This window comes from Bubalus kerabau, chromosome 22 (assembly GCF_029407905.1).
Source record: "Bubalus kerabau isolate K-KA32 ecotype Philippines breed swamp buffalo chromosome 22, PCC_UOA_SB_1v2, whole genome shotgun sequence".
NCBI lineage: Eukaryota > Metazoa > Chordata > Mammalia > Artiodactyla > Bovidae > Bubalus > Bubalus kerabau.
In genome coordinates this window covers 51,331,187-51,351,567 of record NC_073645.1, presented here as the reverse complement: position 1 = coordinate 51,351,567, position 20,381 = coordinate 51,331,187, and the positions used below count along the sequence as shown (strand labels likewise).

At 50.4% G+C, this 20,381-nt stretch overlaps 1 protein-coding gene across 2 annotated transcripts in view; it reads right to left on the bottom strand.

Annotated features, from left to right (window-relative positions):
• Nucleotides 1-347: 347 nt before the first annotated feature.
• Nucleotides 348-20,381, bottom strand: part of MGMT (O-6-methylguanine-DNA methyltransferase) — a 226,224-nt gene continuing 206,190 nt past the window's right edge. The window contains exons 5-6 of one of the 2 annotated variants that reach the window (XM_055561051.1): nt 6,735-6,874; nt 348-604 (exon numbers count right to left, since the gene is read on the bottom strand). In XM_055561051.1, coding sequence (XP_055417026.1) covers nt 395-604; nt 6,735-6,874 — 350 coding nt within the window. In that variant the 3' untranslated portion in view covers nt 348-394. Of the gene's footprint in view, nt 605-6,734; nt 6,875-16,811; nt 18,631-20,381 lie in introns of those variants that run through there. The other variant, XM_055561052.1, reaches the window with a different exon arrangement.

Below are 20,381 nucleotides of genomic sequence, written 5' to 3'. Positions count from 1 at the left end.
CGGGGCCTGGCTGGCCCTGGGTACCGCCATGGTGTCCGAGGCAGCCAGCGGTTCCCGGTGGGCACCAGATGCCCTTCCTTGCAGGGCAGTCGTCCTCACGTTTGCCAGGCTCCCATTCTCTCACCTCTGATTCAAGAGAATCAGCAAGGGGACAATCACAGTGACAGAAGTGAGCAATCTGCACCCGGGGGGGCAGCCTCTGGGCTCTCTTTGTGGTAAAACGTAAAGAAGCAGACACACGACACCTCTGAGACTCTGGCTCCTTTAATGAGACACCCCTCCCTCAGCACCCCCCACCCTCCCTCAGCATACCCCACCCCCCACCCCCCTCAGCACACCCCACCCCCCACCCTCCCAGCACACACCCCATGCCTAGCACACTGCTCACACACTCTCAGTCTCGGCCTGCGGGCTGGGAGCTGGCGGTGCTACCCAGGGCCCCGCGCCAGGATCCGGTGGCACGGGAGCCCCCTCCACGGGCCGCTTTCCCCGCGGGATGGCCCTCGTGGGCCAGCAGCCACTTCTTCACGCCCACGCCTCCAGAGTAGTTGCCCATGGCCCCGCTGCTGCAGACCACTCGATGGCACGGGATGAGGATGGGGATCTGCAAGAGAGCGAGGTGGCCATGTCAGCCTGGCCCCACGCCCACCCCAGCAGCCCCCCAGCCACATGCAGGCGCCACGTCAGCCTGGCCCCACACCCACCCCGGCAGCCCCCACCCAGCCACGTGCAGGGCCTGTCTCAGCACAAGTCGCCCCTTGGCCTCTGAGTGTCCTGGGTGGGTTGGGGCAGGCCCAAGGTAAATGTGGGGCATCTTCTAGAGCAGGGGTCTCCAGCCCCCGGACCCACCCAGGTCTGTGGTCTGTGAGAAAACAGGCCCCACTGTGGGAGGGAGCGGCAGGTGAAACCAAAACCAACCCCCATCCTATCCCGGGTCCGTGGAAAAACTGTCTTTCACGAAACTTGTTCCTGGTGCCCAAAAGGCTGGGTTCTAGAGAATCCCCTCATGCTAGGATTTGGAAGGAGAAAACAATTTCACTTGGTAAGTGATTTAAAATGTATATGCACAGAATTTAAGAAGACATTCCCAAGTTTAGGTGCCACACAAAGTTCCCAAACATTTCCGAGAAGTAAGAGGAAACGTCAGGGAACGCTGTGCTTAGAGGCCACTCTAACTCCAAGGCTGGCTAACCGTGGATGCTGCCCAGGCAGTCCGCACCTGGTTTTGTAAATAAAGGTTCATTGGAGCATAGCTACAGCCACTTGGTACATACCATGTGGCTGCTTTTGCAAAACTGAAAACATTTACTGTCCTGCCCTTTATAGGGATCGCTTGCTAACCCTGCTTTACAGACACCAGTGGACCTGGGGGGTCTGCGGGGTCGGGGCGGGGGGGGGCTGCTTCCCTCCTTAGCCTCTGATACAGAAAGTTTGAGAAGCTCCACTTCTCATCTGTTCCTATCTGAGAAGCAGTCGCCAGACCCCCGAATCCCAGGCTGGGACGGACCCTCTGCCCTGGGGCCCTGCCCCCCACCCTTCCTCTCACAGGGTCTTCCCCACCTCCCCAAAAAGCCCTAACGGGAGGGCAAAGCTGCCCTGTGCCTTTCACATCTGGATACAAGCGGAGTAGTTAGATGCCTGCCTAAATCAGCAGGGTGACTCCACGGAAAGCAAGGGCACTTCACAACGAAAGCAAATACAAGCACGGAGAACTGCCCGACAGTCAGACAGGCTCTGCTGCTAGGATCCAGGGGGTGACAGCCGCCCAGGTGCTGAGCGTCCCTGAGTCGCACCAGGAAACACGGGCCCAGCACCACCTCCCAGAGAGGCTCACCTGCAGCTCACAACGCTGCCGCACCAGCCCCAGGGGAGGGGGCAGGCCCAGTTCCCAGGAGGCTGGACAGGCAGGCGGGCCTGCACACCAGGTGCGGATGCCCCCAGAACAGGGCTTCCTCCAGCACCAGCACACCACTGACTGGCCTGGAGCTGGCCGCATGCAGACCTGCGGGAGCGTGAGACCCCACGGAGTGGACTGGACTGGACGGCAGGGCCCACAGGCGCTGGACGCGACTCTGGCAGGGGCTGTGGCTCCTCTTGCAGCCACACAGGTGAGTCCCACCTTGCCCCATGCTCCTCACGGCGACCCCACCGGAGGGACCCTGCCCTCCTGGCTGGGGCCTCCTCAGCAGGAGGCCCAAGAGGCCCCTGGCAGCCCCACCGGGTCTGTTCCTGGAGGTGAGGGTTGCTGTCTGCACAGGGCTCTGACTGCAGGTGGGGGGGGGGGTGGCACTCCTGGGCTGGTCTGGCCCCCTTCTACCCCTAATGGGAGGGCGACTCACTGAGCAACTGTTCTTGGAGGAAGGCAGGAGCGTGTCCGCCCAGCACCTGCGGAGTCCGGCAGAGGGACCGCCTGCCCGCCGGCACGGGGGTCCTGTCTGGAGAGGGGCCGGGGCAGGAAGCTAGGCGCAGGCCTTCAGAGACCCCACGGGTGGGGGGCCTCCGCTCAAGGTAACCAGGCACCTCTGCTCCCCAGGAGGTCGTCTCTGCCCCCACCGGAGGCCTTCACTGCGGATGGAGCAGGCTGTCACCTGCTGCCACGTGACACACACTCCCGCCTGGGGTGCCCCTCTGTTGGTCCCGGGAGGGTGGCTGGGTTCCCGGCCCTGTCCTGTCCTGGACACGCTGCTCAGTAAGGATGCGACAGGGAGAACATGCCTGACACGCATGCTGTGACCCCACGCCCGCCGTGGAGCCCAGGCCAGACTCCGCAACCTGAGGCCGCAGTGAGCCTCTCGCCCGGGGTCGAAAGCTGCTTGGAGGCAAGCACTCTGCACGCTGCCCCCGGGGGCCGCAGAGGCAGGGCCCGCAGGTAGCAGTCTGACCTCCCGCGCCTCACAGACCAGCCCTGACTCGGATTTTGGGGAGTCTGGGTTGCCATGGGAGCACGTGTTGTCTGTGGAGTTCTAGCCCCGCATGCTGAGGAGGGCTCGGGCTTCCTCTCCTGCACAGCCTGACCAAGCGAGAAGCGGCCACACACTGCTGGGCCTGCCCACAGCACACAACCGGGGGGGACAGGAAACTTCAGGAGCAGAGTGTTTGCTCTGATTGGGGGTTTTTAATCAAATAGAGTAGTCACATTAATAACTGCTGGGAGGACACGATTAGATAATACACAATTCAAGTTTTTGACTGATAAGGAGGTAGACACTTAATTCAATTTAGTTTCATAAACATTTAGGCCCCAATTCAATTTTCCTCCCGAACAGCAAACTTCACACACAAGCTCTCCTTTTCTTCCCTCTTGCCCAACGAGCCACGAAACTCTAAGTGTGTAACGTGACTCTGTCTGTGCAGATAAAGACTGCCGGCCTGGAATAGCAATTACAGAGAGAGCTATGATCAGTCTTCGTCTGATGGGAACTGGTGACTGACCAAACACACACGATTCTCACCTCCAGAAGCGGGAACACTGCTTCTGGTCATGCTAATTTCAGTGACAGGTTCCAGGCTTAAAATAATGAAACCTGCTAAAATTCACTGTGCCCCTGAGGACATTCCAAGGGATCCATGCCCTTTGTGCCCTCTCCTTTAAAGCCTGTGCCGCATGAAATGTAATTTTTATCAATAACCAAGTAGCTCATAATATCATAGCTGCATTGAAATCTTCATGCTGTGAAATCTAATTCATCCAATACATGAATCCATCACTTACACAGACCCTTTCTCAAATGCTATAAAACTTCCAAACCCATAGATTTGTCTCCAACAAAAATAACACGAAGGGGCCTTTCAATCAATAATGGAATCCCTCTGATTCTGGTGCTGGCTGAGTATTTTCTCCAGCTTTGCCTTTGTTCTTGTGGGTAGCAGCCCACAAGGGAAAGAGCTTGTTTTCACTTGCGGCCTCATCAATACCTAAATCCTGGTGAACAAGTGACACTGAGAAGCTGTAATCAATAGCTCCCTGTGCGTTTTTTTCTTCTGGTCAAATGGTTCAGCCCCACTGACAGCCCTGACACTTAGAACATGATGCTAAATCTTTATCAACAGCCATCTGGGTGACTGGCAGGACAAGACTCGGGGGGTCATTAAGGCTCACGGCATCTGCGAATAAACGAGCTCCTCAGGAACGCACTTGTTTAGGAAAAGGTGGGGAAACTCTCTGCAAGTATTGATTGGCTCTGAACTGCATTTAGCAAATTCTGAGGATGAGCAGGAAGGGGCTTTATCAGGCAGGGTGTGTGAGCCCTCATCAACCTGCCGCACCAGAAGACTGCCGCCCCAGGGCTCGGTCTGGGACAGGGCATTCCGGAGGGCTGCCAAGACATTATACCTGGGCTATTAATTTGTTCACAGAAAATTCTGGAAAAACCAAAGGCCTGGGGTGGGCTGAAACCCCCCCCAGCAGCAGACACCGCCCCTCAGTCTGCGGGTGAGCAGCCCACGCCTCGAGCACAGGCCATCAGGGGGGCCAGCGCGTCCTTGTTTACTGCCAGACACCACGGAATGGGCACATGGTGAGTGCCAGGGCGTCCTGCAGCTTCTGCGTCCGTCTGCCTGTCACGCTCCTCCTGAACAGAGAGATGGCTTCACTGGGTACGTCTCCAGGCCGTGCTCCCTGTGCCCACGTGTGTGGCTCTGTGGCTGGACTCTGCCGTCAGCACTGAGAAGGGGGACGTGGCCACCAGATCCAGTCCCTGACTAGGCCCCTTATCCCTTTATATCCCCAGGTCCCCTTAGGACCCCTCAGCCCTCTCTACGGATGACCCGAAGACCTCTGAGCACGGCTGACTCCGCTGAGCTGGCCCAGCTGCAAGGCACGCAGGCTTGTCTCCTTCCGGGAGCACCCCAGCTCTTCTGAGCCACCCCTGGAGGCATCTACTGGGTCCTCTGCAACTTTCTCGTCAGGCTGGGGTTCCTGTGCGGGGCCAGGCAGTGCCCTGCGACAGAGGGATGCCCAGGCAAGGCCAGCGGCTCACGGCCGCCGCACCTCCCTTGTCACAGGACGGCACCACCACGAGGGGCCACGGTGCGGGCACAATCCTCCCCGTGTCCTCAGGCCACCTGGGCACGCGCCCACGGGGATGTCAGGACAGGGACTGCACGGACAGAAGCGTCTCAGGCCCCGTGAGAGCCTGCTTTACAGATGTCAGGGGCTGGGCCACAGCTGAGCAGAGACAGTCACAGAGATTAACAGCAGGAGAAGGCAGTCCTGCTGCCTGCACGACAATACAGGTTTCTGAGTGCTGCCTTACGCAGTCGCCAGCAGCCACGGCCCGGCCACTTCAGACAGCGGGAACTGCGGGTGTCACGAGGGGCAGGTGTGGGCTGCTGTGCACGTCAGTGAGTGGGGCTGCACACGGCGTGGGGGCAGGCAGTTCTGGGACGAAAGGCCAGCCTCAGGGAGGGGAAGGCCCTCAGGGAGGGGAGCAGAAGGACCAAGCATCCCCGGGGCGTGAATGGAGTGCGGACAGACAGAATTTCTACACAGCTCGGAGACCCTGGGAGTCAGGAAGCGGGCACCTCCCGAGCTCACCCAGAGGCCCTGAGTGGACACACAGTACGGGGTGAAGTCAAACTGTCCAACAGAGTGACCTGGGAGAAGGCGGGGGCCTTCCAGAGGGGAGGAGCCGCATCAGCGTCATTGGGAAACCTCAACAGTTACCCCTGGAAATTGATCCAGGGTCATCCATGTGTGCCATGCAAACGGGGCCTGCAGCCTGTGGAGGCGGCGTGTGTGAACGACACACTGGGACGCTGCGATGGAAGCACAAGGGATGCAGACACGACAGCGGCCCGCTGCCCCCGCCTCTGCCGCGCGGAGCTCGCGACCCGGGAGGCGGCCGTGCTGTCACCTGCCGCGCTGCCCCCAACAATCTGGGGTGTTTAACATGGACGCAGACTCTTCTCCAGGCAGACGAACACTGTAACGGCCCACGCACACCCACAGGAGCCGCCCCGCACCAGCAACGGTGCGATTCTGTGTGGAAGGCCGAGCGGCCGCCCTCCCGAGACGCTGGCCCTGCCCCGGGGGCCGCCAGCTGAGGGGAGGGGGCTGTGGGCCGTGCCGGGCACACCCGCCTCTCCCCGGAGAGCATGGACGGAAACCGTATTGAAAACACACAGCAAAGCCACAGGGATGTTTTAAGAACTGGGTCGATCTGATGGGGTAACTCCCCACCCCGCGATGTGACCATCTGTTGGCTTTTCCTTATTGGATGGCACTCTCCCACCATGTTACAGAGTCCCTACAGCTTCAGGGAGAGACCGTCCTGGGGTGATGGTGCCCAGGTCTGCAGAGACCCTCCTAGGGCGACGGCGCCCGGGTCTGGAGAGGCCATCTCTGAGTGACAGCACCCGGGTCTGGAGAGAGCATCCTGGGGCGATGGTGCCCGGGTCTGCTGGGCACCGCAGACCAACGACACCAGGGACGTTCCAGGGCCCTGTGCAGTCGTGTGAGGGCTCCCAGAGGCCGAGCTGCTGTGTGGACGGGGTGCCCTTCCCACCCCCTGCAGGGTCCTCAGGTGAGTGTGGCCTTGGCCAGGCCCATTCCACAGCCTTCCGAGACTGGACGGCCCCCTTCCAGAGGCCCCGACATGAACACCTCCTGTCTTCCCCAGCAGCCCAGGTTGCCTCTGACACTCGCCTGAATCAAAGGACCCTCGGACCCTGAGTGCGGTGCCCCGGTGCCCTGCTGACCGCGGCCGGGCTGACCCCCGCGGCCACACACTCACAGGGTTGTTCCTCATGGCTCCTCCCACGGCCCGCGCTGCTCTGGGGTTGCCCGCCAGGGCTGCTAATTGCTGGTAAGAAACCGTTTCTCCGAATTTCACAAGCGTCAGCAGCTTCCATAACACCTGTCTGGTGAATGACTCTGAAAAGGAGAAAGCAAATGACGTTATTGGGACAAATGGCTCCAACAGCTAAGATACAAACAGCTGCCAGCCCTGAAAGAGAAAACGCAACAACGTACACAGAGGTGTGACTTAATTAAAACCTAGCTCCGCACAGGGTCCTGTCACCATGTCACCGACGAGAGGACGCGCGGGAGGTGAGCCGAGGGCGGACCGGCACCTCCGCAGGCCCCGCCAGTGGGCAGCACAGACGGCCCGCCCTCCCACCTCCCCGGAGCTCCACGTGGGCCTGCAGCACGCTCTCCTGGGGCCTGCGCGGGTGTGGATCGCACATGGCTCACTTCACAAGCACAGAAGGCCCTGCGTGCACACCAACTTTGGAAGCTTTGTACTGCTTGTTCAGTCCTGACTCCAGCTGGGACGCAGAAGGAAAAGGAGGCCGTGGGCTGGACCACGGTCTGATGCTAGCTGAGCCATCCACACCCGAGCGCGAGCAGGCTTAGGATGCCATACACCGCGGTCCACGAGCACCGCGGTCCACACCTTGGCTCCAGGCACCCGTAAGGAGCAGAGCTGCAAAGATAAAACAGCCTTACCCCCGTTTTAATGAGCAGCCACATCAAGCTGCTGCAGGGGTGAAGAGGAGGACACAGGACAGCCTCTCCCTCTGCTGCAGGCCGAGCGTGCTTCCGGGTGTGCAGGGCGCTGCAGAGGAGCTGGGCACAGGCCGGGCCATCTCAGTCGAGGCCTCTCATCTTTCCCCAGAAGACGCGTGTCCGCGAGCATGGGACAGGGAGCTGCCCAGCAACCCCCGCCCCGCCACCTCCCCCGAGGCGAGGGCAGGAGCGCCTGACACAGCAACAAAGGGAAGGATTCCACGGGCAGTTCCTGGGTCCAGAACAGCGCTAATTACACTTCACGCCACGCTGGCCAAGTGCGATTTGGTTCTTAAAGGAAACACACCCTTACACGTGTGTTAGATAATACAAATCACTTCTTAACTGAAGGGAATGATAATCACTTCACTGGGAAAAAAACCTGTTTAGTCTTTATTATAACATTAAGCAAATTAAACATCAGCATAATCCAGGTGATACTAGAAAAGGGTCAGCAAAGAAATTGACTTTGTTGTTCATTAATTTACATGGATTAGCAGAGGGCAGAAAGATAGCGAATGTGCTCTAGTTTTTTATGATATAATTTCAAACTCTACACCATTTGTGGCAGGAGGGTGACTTTGGGGTTAATCAGACTGATTTGTCCTTTTAATTGCTTTCTATTCAAAGAAAATTCATTAGATAATGTTCTCTTCAAAATTCATGAATCAATTTAACTGAAGAAACCACATTAACAGCTTTGGGTTCATTAGCACATGCGGTTGTGTGACTAGCTGATTGCTGCGAGGGTTTCCTTAGGCAAACAGACTTTGTTTACTGTGATTTCTTTAGAAAGCATTTTGAAATCAAACTGTTAATCATTATTATTGTCACCGCTGTTGTGCCTAACTTAAAAATAAAAGGAAGGAAAAAGAAAAGCAAGGCAGCTTGGTGGTATCTTGGAGAAAAAGAGGTTTCAGGGACAGCTGTCTTGAAAAAGACACAATAAAGGCAGCCCAAGTCAATACTGCAAGACACCAAGGCCAGATCCCAGCCTTCCTCCGAGAGCAGAGCTGCCGGCTCCGGCTTCCCTGCTCTGGCCCGGGGAGAGGGTGCTGCCCAGGCTGTCCCGAGAGCAGCCTGGGACCTACTGAACCGGCAGGGACAGGGAGGGGTGCGTGCGAAGGCGACTGGAGACAGCAGCTCCGAGGAGCCATGTCCGCTCCTCCGCCCTCATGGAGTACCAGCCCCAGCGCTGCTCTGATGGGTTACTGCCAAGTCACAGAGCGCCTCTCCTTCCAAGGGCAGAAGCATCGTATAATGAAACAATTACAAGCCCATGTGTGAGCACAGAGTTTATCAAACATTTTCGGCTTCATCGTCAATTTTTCACAGGAAACCATTTCTCATCTTGTACATGCCCGGCGATATCTTAGGACAAACAGCTGAAAAAAATGCAGTATTTTGCAATCAAGCACATCATTTTTGTTACCTGGAACTCAATCCACCCCGTAGGGAGCAAATGCATTAATTAGTCTTAAGCAGCTCTCAGAGTCAATGCCTTTGCTCTGGACCTGTGCAAAAATCAGACCTGAGCCCCACTTCTCCAAAAAGGAGGGGCAACTGTGAGCTGCTGAATATCATTCTGAAATGTAGTAAAAAAAATCTGCTCATAAAAATGAACTAAGGTGGAAAACACATTCTCTTGAAGGTGTTCAGTTCAGTCGCTCAGTCATGTGTGACTCTTTGTGACCCCATGAACCGCAGGCCTCCCTGTCCACCACCAACTCCCGGAGTTCACCCAAACTCATGTCTGTTGAGTCAGTGATACCATCCAGCCATCTCATCCTCTGTCGTTCCCTTCTCCTGCCCTCAATCTTTCCCAACATCAGGGTCTTTCCAATGAGTCAGTTCTACGCATCAGGTGGCCAAAGTATTGGAGTTTCAGCTTCAACATCAGTCCTTCCAATGAACACCCAGGACTGATCTCCTTTAGGATGGACTGGTTGGATCTCCTTGCAGTCCAAGGGACTCAAGAGTCTTGGTGAGGTGACCATATAAATCTTTAGAGGTGGGACCATCATTTCAGGTGGCCCTAAGGACTGATGCTGAAGCTCCAACACTTTGTCCACCTGACATGAAGAACTGACTCACTGGAGAAGCCCCTGATGCTGGGAAAGTGTGAAGGCAGGAGGAGAACAAGATGACAGAGAATGAGATGGGTGGATGGCATCACCGACACAATGGACATGAACTTGGGCAAACTCTGGGAGGTGGGGAGGGACAGGGAAGCCTGGTGTGCTGTAGTCCATGGGGTCACAAAGAGCTGGACACGACCTGGAGACTGACCAGCAGCAGCAGCAACCACTGAACCACCACCTTTCTCTCCTGTGAAGGTCCCCACAGGGGGCAGGCTGCAGCCTCCACAGGCCACACTCCGGGTGCTCCTCTCCCTTGCCCTCTCCAGCCTGCTCTGGAACTCAGGTGGGGTCAAGACTGCTTCTTAGCTCTCCCTTATCCTAAGGACCTGGTCATTTCCATTTCAGCCTGGGTGGCTTCTCAGACCCGGCCACTATAACCACCTGAACCTGGTGAAGACTGTTTTCTAAGCCCTCTCTCTCCCTGGGCTGCTGACAACACCGCATGCCTGTGGATGCCCTGCCGTAGCACTGAACCTGGCGTCCACGCCTGGGTCACGGCCATCTGCCAGGTTTCCGACGTTCCAAGGGCTCTCCAGGCCTGGCCTTCTCTGGCCTCTGGCACAGAGGGAGCCCATAACACCCTGGAGTGAGCACCAGGTTCTGATCAGGCGAATCCAGCACAGTTCTCACACCACGTGCTCTTCAAGAGCATATCGGCTAACGTGACCTGATGCTGTCTCAGCATCAAAGCAGCCAGACGACCTCCCCAGGAAGGAGCCCAGGAGGGAGGCCATGAGAGCAAAGGGATGGGTGAGCACACGCTACTGAGTGCCTCTCTGAAGCCAGGGCACAGAGCGCAGGGCCATGGGGAGGAAAGGCTGGGGAAGAAGAACTGGAAGACGCACTGCGATGAGGTGCCTGTTTACCACTTTTAATTCAGAAATCCCCAGCCAGGACTGACTGTGGGCTTCCCAGGTGGCACTAATGGTATAGAACCTGCCTGCCAATGCAGGAGGCTCCAGAGATGCAGGTTCAATCCCTGGGTGGACAAGATCCCCTGGAGAAGGAAACGGCAACCCCCTCTTCTTGCCTGGAGAATCCCATGGACAGAGGAGCCTGGTGGGCTATAGTCTGGGGCGTCACACAGTCAGACAAGACTGAAGGGACTGCACGCACACAGGATGGACTGCGGCCTGGACCCTGGAGGCGGCGTCAGTTCAGACGGAGCCCAGGAGCCCTTGCTGCCTTGAGGAGGGGAAGCCCCCCCAGGGCTACTGTCTTGAACTCTTTGGGCCCCAGGCAACCCTGCAGTGTGTGCAGGGGGTGGCAATGGTGGGGGCCGGCAGGTGCTGAGAGCTCTGAGGAGAAACATCCTTTCTGAGGGGAAGAGCTGTGGGCCCAAAAGTGGCTGGGCCCCCTGCGTTCTCCGTCTCTCTCTCCTGCTGCCCGGCCCCAGAGGCCTGTGCGGTTGCAGGAGTGTGTGGGAGAGGACCAGGGAGGAAGAGGGGACTGGGAAACCACACCAGACCCGGAGCTGTTCGGGTGGATCCAACGCGAAACGCAAGACAGAACGGAGGGAAGGCTGAGCCCCTGCTGTGGTCCCGGGGGCAGCCCTGAGGAGACCGCGGACGCTGCAGAGCACAGACACCGAGAGCACAGCCACAGGAGCCTGGCCAGGACTCAGGGGCTGCATCCAGCCAGGTTAAGGGTCTCGTCAACATGAACATCGGCGTTACCCACAGGACTCACATGAGACTCAGGGCCTCAGAACATCTATTCAAAATGAGCGGGTTACAAGGTCCAGAACACTCAGCATATGAAGAGTCAGGAAATCCTCAGCCTTCCTGGGAAAAGAAAATCATCAACTGTAATGGCCAAGAAGACATGGAAGTCAGACTCTCCTGACAACCCCTGCCCCGCCAAGCTTTCTGAGGTGTAATTAACAAAACTGTGAGACACCCAAACTACATGCGACAACCTGATAAACCACAACTGAGGACGGCTGTACAGGATCTGTGGTAAGAACGCTGTGAGAAGGGAGAACACCCTTGGAGCAAGTGAAAATAGAGTTTCCAAAAAAATGAAAATTACGAAGAAAAATCAGAGAATGTAGAACTGAAACATACAATATGCAAAAAGGAAGAACTGCACGGCATGGGCTTCTAGGCAGACTGGAGACGCCCGACGCAGAGTCACCTGGCCTGAAGACGAGTCAGCAGAAATGGTCAACCTGAGAGGCAGGAAAGAATGCCAAAAGCGAACGACAGTATCCAAAGCAGCCTTGGGGACACGCTGGAAAAGCCAGAAGGCCTCACACGTTAACGTGTTACTGGAGTTCCAGAAGGAGAGAAAGCAAAGTGTGGGGTAGGAGAAAAAATTCAAAGAAATAATAGCTAAAAATTGCTCAGATTTAGCAAAAGATATACAACCATAGATTTAAAAGAAGCTCAGCCATGTGCAAAGGGACAATCCCAAAGAAATCCACTCCCAAACCCATCAAGATGAAGCTGCTGAAATCCAAGGATGAAGACAGAAATCTGGAAAACAAGGAAAAATGGCGTATTATCTGTGGGAAAACAATGTTTGAATGACTGTAGAATTCTTACAGAAACTGCAGAGATCAGAAGGAAGCAAAATGGCAGTTTTTAAAGTGCTGAGAGAAAAGAACCATCAACTCAGAATTCTATATCTCATTTTGAAAAAAAAATCCTTCAAGGGTGAAGTTAAAATAAAGACATTTTTAGATCAAAAAAACCTAGAGATAATGCACTGCCAACAGACCTAAAAAGCTACAGGAAGCTCTTCAAGTAAGAAGCAAAACAATACCACAGGGAAGTGTGGAGCATCAGGAATAAAAGCAGAACCAAAGAAGTGGTGACTATTTGGCTAAATACCACAGATTCTTCTTCTGTTGAGTTCCTCAAAATACGTTTAACGACTGAAAGTAAGACCATGACATCAACAGAGAAGACTGCAGCGTGCGCAGGGGTGAGCCTTCGGCGGAGCTGAAAGGGCTCCGCGGCGGTGAGGCGTCCATGCTCCACGTTGAGGTGGTGAGAGGCTGACTCCAGCTGGACCGCGACAGTGATGCATGTGGCGTGTTATAGTCCCTGAAGCAAAACCGCCAGAAAACCGTTAAGAGGTGATACAGTGAAAAACAGATGGCGGACTAGAAAATGCTCAACTATTCCAAAGGAAGGAAAGAAAGGGGAACGAAAAATGAAAAACAGAGGGAAAAGACAGAAAACAGATAATATTATGTGATAATAAAATGTAAGAAATAAGATAGCAATAAAGTGAAATAAGTGTCTGACATACCAACCCTAAGTGTTTATGTACCTTAACAACAGGGTTCAAATGCATGAAGCAAAAGCTGACAAAAATGAAACGATAATTGGTCAAATCCACAATTATGCTTGAAGACTTCACTACTCCTCTCTTGTAACGGACAGAAATATCTGACATAAAATCAAGGATGTGGAAAGAAAAAAACACCATCAACCAACTTGTTTTAACTTTATAGAACACTCAGTAACAGAATTCTTTGGAAATGCACATGGAACACTAATCAAGATGTGGCACATTCTGGGTTATGAAACAAACTAACAAATTTAAAACAATTGAAATCAGACAAATGATTTTCTCTGATCATAATGGAAAAGGGAAAAGGAAAATCTCCAAATATTTGAAGAGTAAATAAGCTATTTCTAAATAATCTATGAGCCACAGAAGAAATCTTAAGGAAAAGAAAACAAAACTGAGCTGAATGAAAATATGCACATCACAGACTATGGGACACAGCTAAAGCAATATTTAGAGGGATATTTATAGTATTAAATGCATATTTTAGAAAAAAGGTCTCAAATTAATGACAGTATAAAACATAACAATAATGAGTTGAGTTGATCAGTCATGTCCAGCTCTGCGACCCTGTGGTCCGACCAGGCTCCTCCGTCCGTGGGATTCTCCAGGCAAGAGCACTGGAGCGGGCGGCCATGCCCTCCTCCAGGGGCTTCCCGACCCAGGGACTGAACCTGGGTCTCCTGCACTGCAGGCGGATTCTCTACCATCTGAGCCACCAGGGCAGCCCATAACAATAATAAGCTTCCAATTTAAGAAACCAGAAAAAGAAAACAAAAATAATCCGAAAGAAGGAGGAAAGGAATAATGAAGATGACGACAGAAACCAGTGAAACTGAAAACAGAAAGTGACAGAGTGAAACACATGAAGCCAAAGCCCGGCTCTCTGAGAAGGTAAACCGATACATTTCTAGCAAGACTCATTAAAAACCCCTATCAACACAAGAAGTTAAAGAGGGGATGTTACTACTGACCTCACAGACACTGAATTCATAGTTTAAAATCTTCTGAAATTATAGGGCCAGATAATTTCACCAGAAAATTCTATCAAACATTTAAAAGAACAGATCAATTCAGCATAATTTTTTCAGAATAATAGAGAAGGGAACAATTCCTAAGGCATTTTATGAGGCTGTAATTATCCAAATACCAAAATCAAAGAAGCTGAAAGGCACAGATCACGATCTCTCATGGCCACACATGCAAAAATTCTCAACAGGTACTTGCAAATCAAATCGAGAAATAATTCAGTGGAGTTTGTCCTAAGAATGGAGGGCTGATTTAATATTTGAAAAAATTAATCTCTTATAAAGCTACATTAATCAAGATAGGATGTACTGGTGAAAAAATACATATATCAATGAACAGAATTAGAAGAACAAAGGCAAGTCCATGGAAAAAGGATAATCCTTCCAAAAACTGGTGCTTGAACAACTGGGCAGCCACATGCAAAGTATGAATCTAGACAGACCATGTATCTTCTACAGAAACTGACTCAAAGTGGATCACAGGCCTAAATCTAAGAGGCAAAACTATGAAAACCTCCATGAAAGGGAAAAAAGTGGGTAAGTTGAACTTTATCATAAGCAGTTTTTGCTCTGTGAAAAATGATATTTGGCAAAACTAATACAATTATGTAAAATTTAAAAATAAAATAAAATAAAAAAAAAATGCTGTTAAGATACCTTACAGAAAAGGAACAAGCTGAAAGAAAAATTTGCAAGATATATTTGATAAAGGACTTGTATACAGAATACACAGACTTCTTAGAAACTCAATAAGAAAATGACCCAATTATAAAGTGGATAAGAGTTTAACTTGGGCCTCGCACGAGTGGCACCAGGGAGGGGGTCTTCTGTTTTGGGAAGACCCCCTGGAGGAGGGCATGGCAACCCACTCCCGGATTCTTGCCTGGAGAATCCCATGGACAGAGGAGCCTGGCGGGCTATATATATAGTTCATGGGGTTGCAAAGAGTTGGACAAGACTGAGCAATTAAGCACAAGAGTTTAACAGACACCTCCTCACCAAAAAAGATATACAGGTGACAAATAAGCATCTGAAAAGATGTTGAACATCATTTGTCATTAGGGAGCTATAGGTTAAAATAATGAGATATAATTAGATACTATTAGAATGGCTAAAAACCAACCAACCAAACAAAAAAACCTCAACAGTACTGACTGCCGATGAGGATGAGGGATATTTAGTCACTGCTGATGAAAATGCAAAGCAGAACAACTATTCTGGAAGAAAGTGTGCTAATTTCTTACTTATAAAGCTAAACAGGAGCTTACCACATGAACGAGTGACTGCATTCCTAGGTATTTATACTCAACAGATTGGAAAACTTATGTCCACACAAAAACCCGCACATGGATGTTTACAGCAGCTTTATTTACCTACTGCCGAAAGCTGGAAGCAACCAAGATGCCCTTTTATAAATAAACTAGGGAACATCCATACAGTGGAGTATTATGCAGTCATGTAAATATTGACCTTTCAAGTCACAAAAAGACATGAAGGAATATTAAAGGTACACTGCTAAGTGAAAAAAAATTTTTTTGAAAAGGCTACATGCTGTATGACTCCAATGAGGTGACATTCTGGACATTTTGTAAAAGGAATAACCATAGGGACACACATGAAATGTATACAAATTAACAGCAACAAAATATTTAAGAGACTGGAGGATCCCAGGACAGAGTGCAAGTGGTAAGGAGACTCTAACCATATTACAAATGTATGCACAACTCCACTGAAGTGTGGGGGAGGAAAAACAGTGACCCAAGCAACTTTGGGAAAAAGTGGAGTCTATAAGACTAAGGCAAAAGGAACTGCCCTGTACACTGTACTCTGGTTGACAAGGCTGTTTCCCAGGGAAGTACAGGATAAACATCCCAATACTGCGATACAGTATACTGGGCTCAAATAACTAAGGAGATGGATGGCAGAAGACGGGAGCCAGTTTCTCACTGATGGAAGAGGAGCGTACAGATAAGCAAGGGGAGGCGGCTAGAATGATCCAGGTAATAATGGATTAGAAATCTATGTAGATTTGAGTATGAACTAATGTTTCGAAGACGTGCGTGGGTTCGATCTCTGGGTTGGGAAGATCCCCTGGAGAAGGGAAAGGCTACCGACTCCAGTATTCTGGCCTGGAGAATTCCATGGACTACAGTGCATGGTGTTGCAAAGAGTCAGACACGACTGAGTGACTTTCACTCTACCTTAATATTGGTAGAGGTCAAAAAAAAAAGAAAAAAGAAAAAAAAACATAAAAAAAAAATATTGGTAGAGGTCAATGCCAACCTCAACAGTGTTAAATCATAATGATAGTATGGACCCTTGACATGACTTCATGAAAATGGCAGTTTACCTCTGTGGTTTTCCTCCTGTAACTCCATAGCTCCAGTCTATGACGAGAAAAGCATCATATCAATTCTAATATAATGACATTCTACAAAATTTCTGACAAGTACTCTAGAAAACTGCAAAGGTCATCTTAGACAAGGAAAATCTTGAGAAAATGTCAAAGCTAAGAGAAATCTAAGGAGATGTAATGACCAAATCTAATACGGTACCCTAAATTGGTTCCTAAAACAGAAGGACATTAGATTAAACCTAAGGCAATCTGAATAAAATGTGAACTTTAGTTAATTAAGTAAGATATCGACACTGGTTCATTGAATTAACAAGTGTATCAGTAATTCAAGAGGTCAATTATAGGGCAAAATAGATGTGGGTACAATAGATGTGGGCTCTCTGTATTAACTCAATTATTATTATTGTGGTTTTTTTTTTTTTGGTAAATCTAAAACTGTTCTAAAAAATAAAGTCTACTTAAAATGAACTAATATGAGCCACCATATTAACAGCCTAATGAAGAAAAATACATAATGATTAATATTAATCATGGTAGGAAAAAAATGTAAGACGTTTCAACATGCATTCATGATGGCAGCTCCCAGCCACCCTGGGACAACGCGATAAAGGTGATGACAAAAGCCCGGAGTTCCTACCGTGCTCGCCTGTGAGAAGATGAATGGTCCCCTCAAGATTGAGAAGCAGCAGGACGTCCGCTCCTGCTCAACACCACAGTGGGAGCTTTAGCCGTTACAACAGGACAAGAACATAAATACATTTTGGAAGGAAATAAAACTGTCCCCATTTATAGGCAATGTGATTTGTTCATGGGAAAACACTTAAGAATCTATCAAAACAAACAAACATGCCAACAACAAAACCAGCTTTGAACTAACAGGCGGATATAGCAGAGTCAGCAGGCACAAGGCAGCACACAGGAGGCAGTCACAGTTCTGTTACTGGTAACAGCTGCAACCAAACTGAAATACTTAGATGTAACTAACTGCATACAAGATCTTTCTGCTGAAAGCTACAAAATGCTGATATATTGATAATATTATAAAAGAAAACCTAAATAATTTGAGAGACATACCATGTTCATGGATAGGAAGTCTCAATATTACAAAGCTTTCAATTCTCCAAAAACTGAACCACTGATTTATTTCCATTCCAGTCAAAATCCCAGGGGTATTTTTTGAAGATACAGACAAGATGATTCTAAAACTTACGTGGAAAGGCAAAGGAACTTGAACAGTCAAAACATTTGAAAAAGGCAAAAGGAAAAAAAGGCTGAGAAATCACACCAGCAGGTTTTAAGACATACTATTATGCTGTTATAGATGAAGATAATGTGAAATTTATAAAGGGATAAACACAGAGACTTTCAAAGGAGACTAACATACAATGTCCAAATGGTTTATGACAAAGTTGCAAAAGCATTTCAATGGAAAAAGGGTATTACTTTCAAAAAGTGTTGATGGAAAACTTGATATCTAGATGCAAAACACTGAACTCTGACCTAAATCTCATACCGTTAAAAAATTAATTTAAAATAAATCATTTATTTAAATAAAACTTTCAACTAAAAAAGAAAATTTTAGAGTAGAGGAGAAAACGTTTGTGACCCAAAGTTAGGCAAACAGTTCTCAGATGTTTCATCAAAACCACAATCCATAAATTAAAAAGTAAACTGGACTTCATCAAATGAAAACAAAACAAAACAAAACTGGTCTGTAAAAGTCAGTGTTAAGAGATACAAGACAGGTTGGAGCCTGGGAGAAAATATTTGGAAATATATCCAATAAAGGACTTATATTCAGAATATATACAAAAATATTTAAATTCAACAGTAAGAAAACAAACAACCTAATTTAAAAAGATGGGCAAAAGACTTGAATTGACAGTTCATCAAAGGAGGACATAGTTTGGTAAATAAGCACATGAAAAGATGTTCAACATAACTGTTAGAGAAATGCAAATTAAAATCAGGATGAGATAGCATTCCACACCTATTAGAATGGCTATAAAAACACATGAAGATAACACCTATAGTGTGGAATACAGCAATTAAGAGGAATAAACTACAGATACATACAACAATTTGGATGAATCTCAGAGGTATTAAACTATTCACAGAAACCAGGCTCAAAAGATAAATGCCGTCTGAGCCCACTTGTGTGACGTTCTCAGTGCCGCGAGCCTTGGTGACAGCACAGAGCGGAGCCTGCCGGGCGTCGGGGGGCCGCCGTGGCGGCAAACGGGCAGCAGCGGGGCGTTGGGCGAGGGGACTCGCATGTCCTGCTTCTGATGGTAGCTACAGAAAACTACACATGTATTAAAATCCACAGCACTGCAAACCACAAAATTCAGTTTTACCACATTTCTGAAAAGACAAGATCGAAGGAAACACATTTTCTACATGCCTTTTCTTTTACCAAAGAAGAGTTTTCTCCTCAAAGGTCAAGATATCTACTTAAAGTGGAGTCTAGGTCACATTATCTGCCACGTCTTTCTCCTCTACAAGTTCACCCTCAACATTAATAATACAGTCATCACGGTGGGCCCTCCACTCAACACAGCTCAGAGCAAGGGCCTGCCTGAGGGGTCCGCACCTCAGCAGAGAGCTCTGGGGCTGACCCAGAGGAGGCATCCAGTGAGGGTCTACGGGATGAATGGAGGAGTGGGTCTGGTCTCCCCTGAGTCCGCCTGAGGGTGGCTAGTGCTGGGGGGGAAACAAGCAGCACCGTTTACCCCGAGAGCAACCTCAAGCTGCCAAGCCCGACTAGGGTGACAGAGCAGCTGCCAGAGGCGGGCACAGCCCCCGGCCGAGAGCGAGCAGCTGGACTCGGGCATGGGTGAGGATGAGAACAGCCAGGCAGAGGGGCACTGTGGCCCCACCAGCTCTCAGACACGCTCAGGAGGAACAGCTGCTGCTGCGGCAGCCTTCGCCCCAGCCTTCCCACAGGGAAACAGTCAGCGCCCAGCACAGCGAGGGCACGAGGGGGCCTGGCACCACTCCCTGCAGGCAGAGCGTCAGCAGCCCAGCCGAGGGCCTCTGGAGGGGCCAGAGCAGGTCACCCTGCTGCAACTGGGCTCGGCCAGGGCCGCACACGCCTAGGGGCCTCTGTATCTACAAACACGAAGGAGTCCCCTGACGCTGGCCCTCCAGAGCACCAGCCTCACCTCTATCAGCCACAGCTGCTTCTGACATCAGCACTGGATAACTTGTAAATACTCTCTTCTTTCCATGTGCTGTAATACATGTATATTTCATTTCAAATGAAATATAACACTGCTTAAGGGAAAATAACTGCATTTATTTCCGTTATTTTCAGTAGTCATGTATGGGTTGAGAGTTGGGACTATAAAGAAAGCTGAGCACAGAAGAATTGATGCTTTTGAACTGTGGTGTTGGAGAAGACTCTTGAGAGTCCCTTGGACTGCAAGGGGATACAACCAGTCCATCCTAAAGGAGATCAGTCCTGAATATTCATTAGAAGGACTGATGCTGAAGCTGCAACTCCAATATTTTGGCCACCTGATGCAAAGAGCTGACTCATTTGAAAGACCTTGATGCTGGGAAAGATTGAGGGCAGGAGAAGGGGACGACAGAGGATGAGATGGTTGGATGGCATCACCGACTCGATGGACACTGGTTTGGGTGGACTCCGGCAGTTGGTGATGGACAGGGAGGCCTGGCATGCTGTGGTTCATGGGGTTGCAAAGAGTCGGACACGACTGAGCGACTGGACTGAACTGAACTGATTCAGTTATGTCAGCTATGACCTCTACAACACTATGAGCAGCAGAGAAAAAACAAAGAATAAGAAAGCTTATAGGTCATCTCAAAGGTTCAGGAATCAACATGGTATTTTCATTTCAGCACACGCCTAACCAAGTCAGACTACATGAACTAAATACACCTACTTGAGAGTGTCAGCCTGGTGCACGGGGGTAGGGGGCGTGTGAGTGTCCTGCTGGAGGACGGCACACACCGTGAAGCCTGTGAGTCTGCTGTGGAATTGGGAGTGGGGTCTGGAGGGACACAGTGCCAGGGACAAAGAT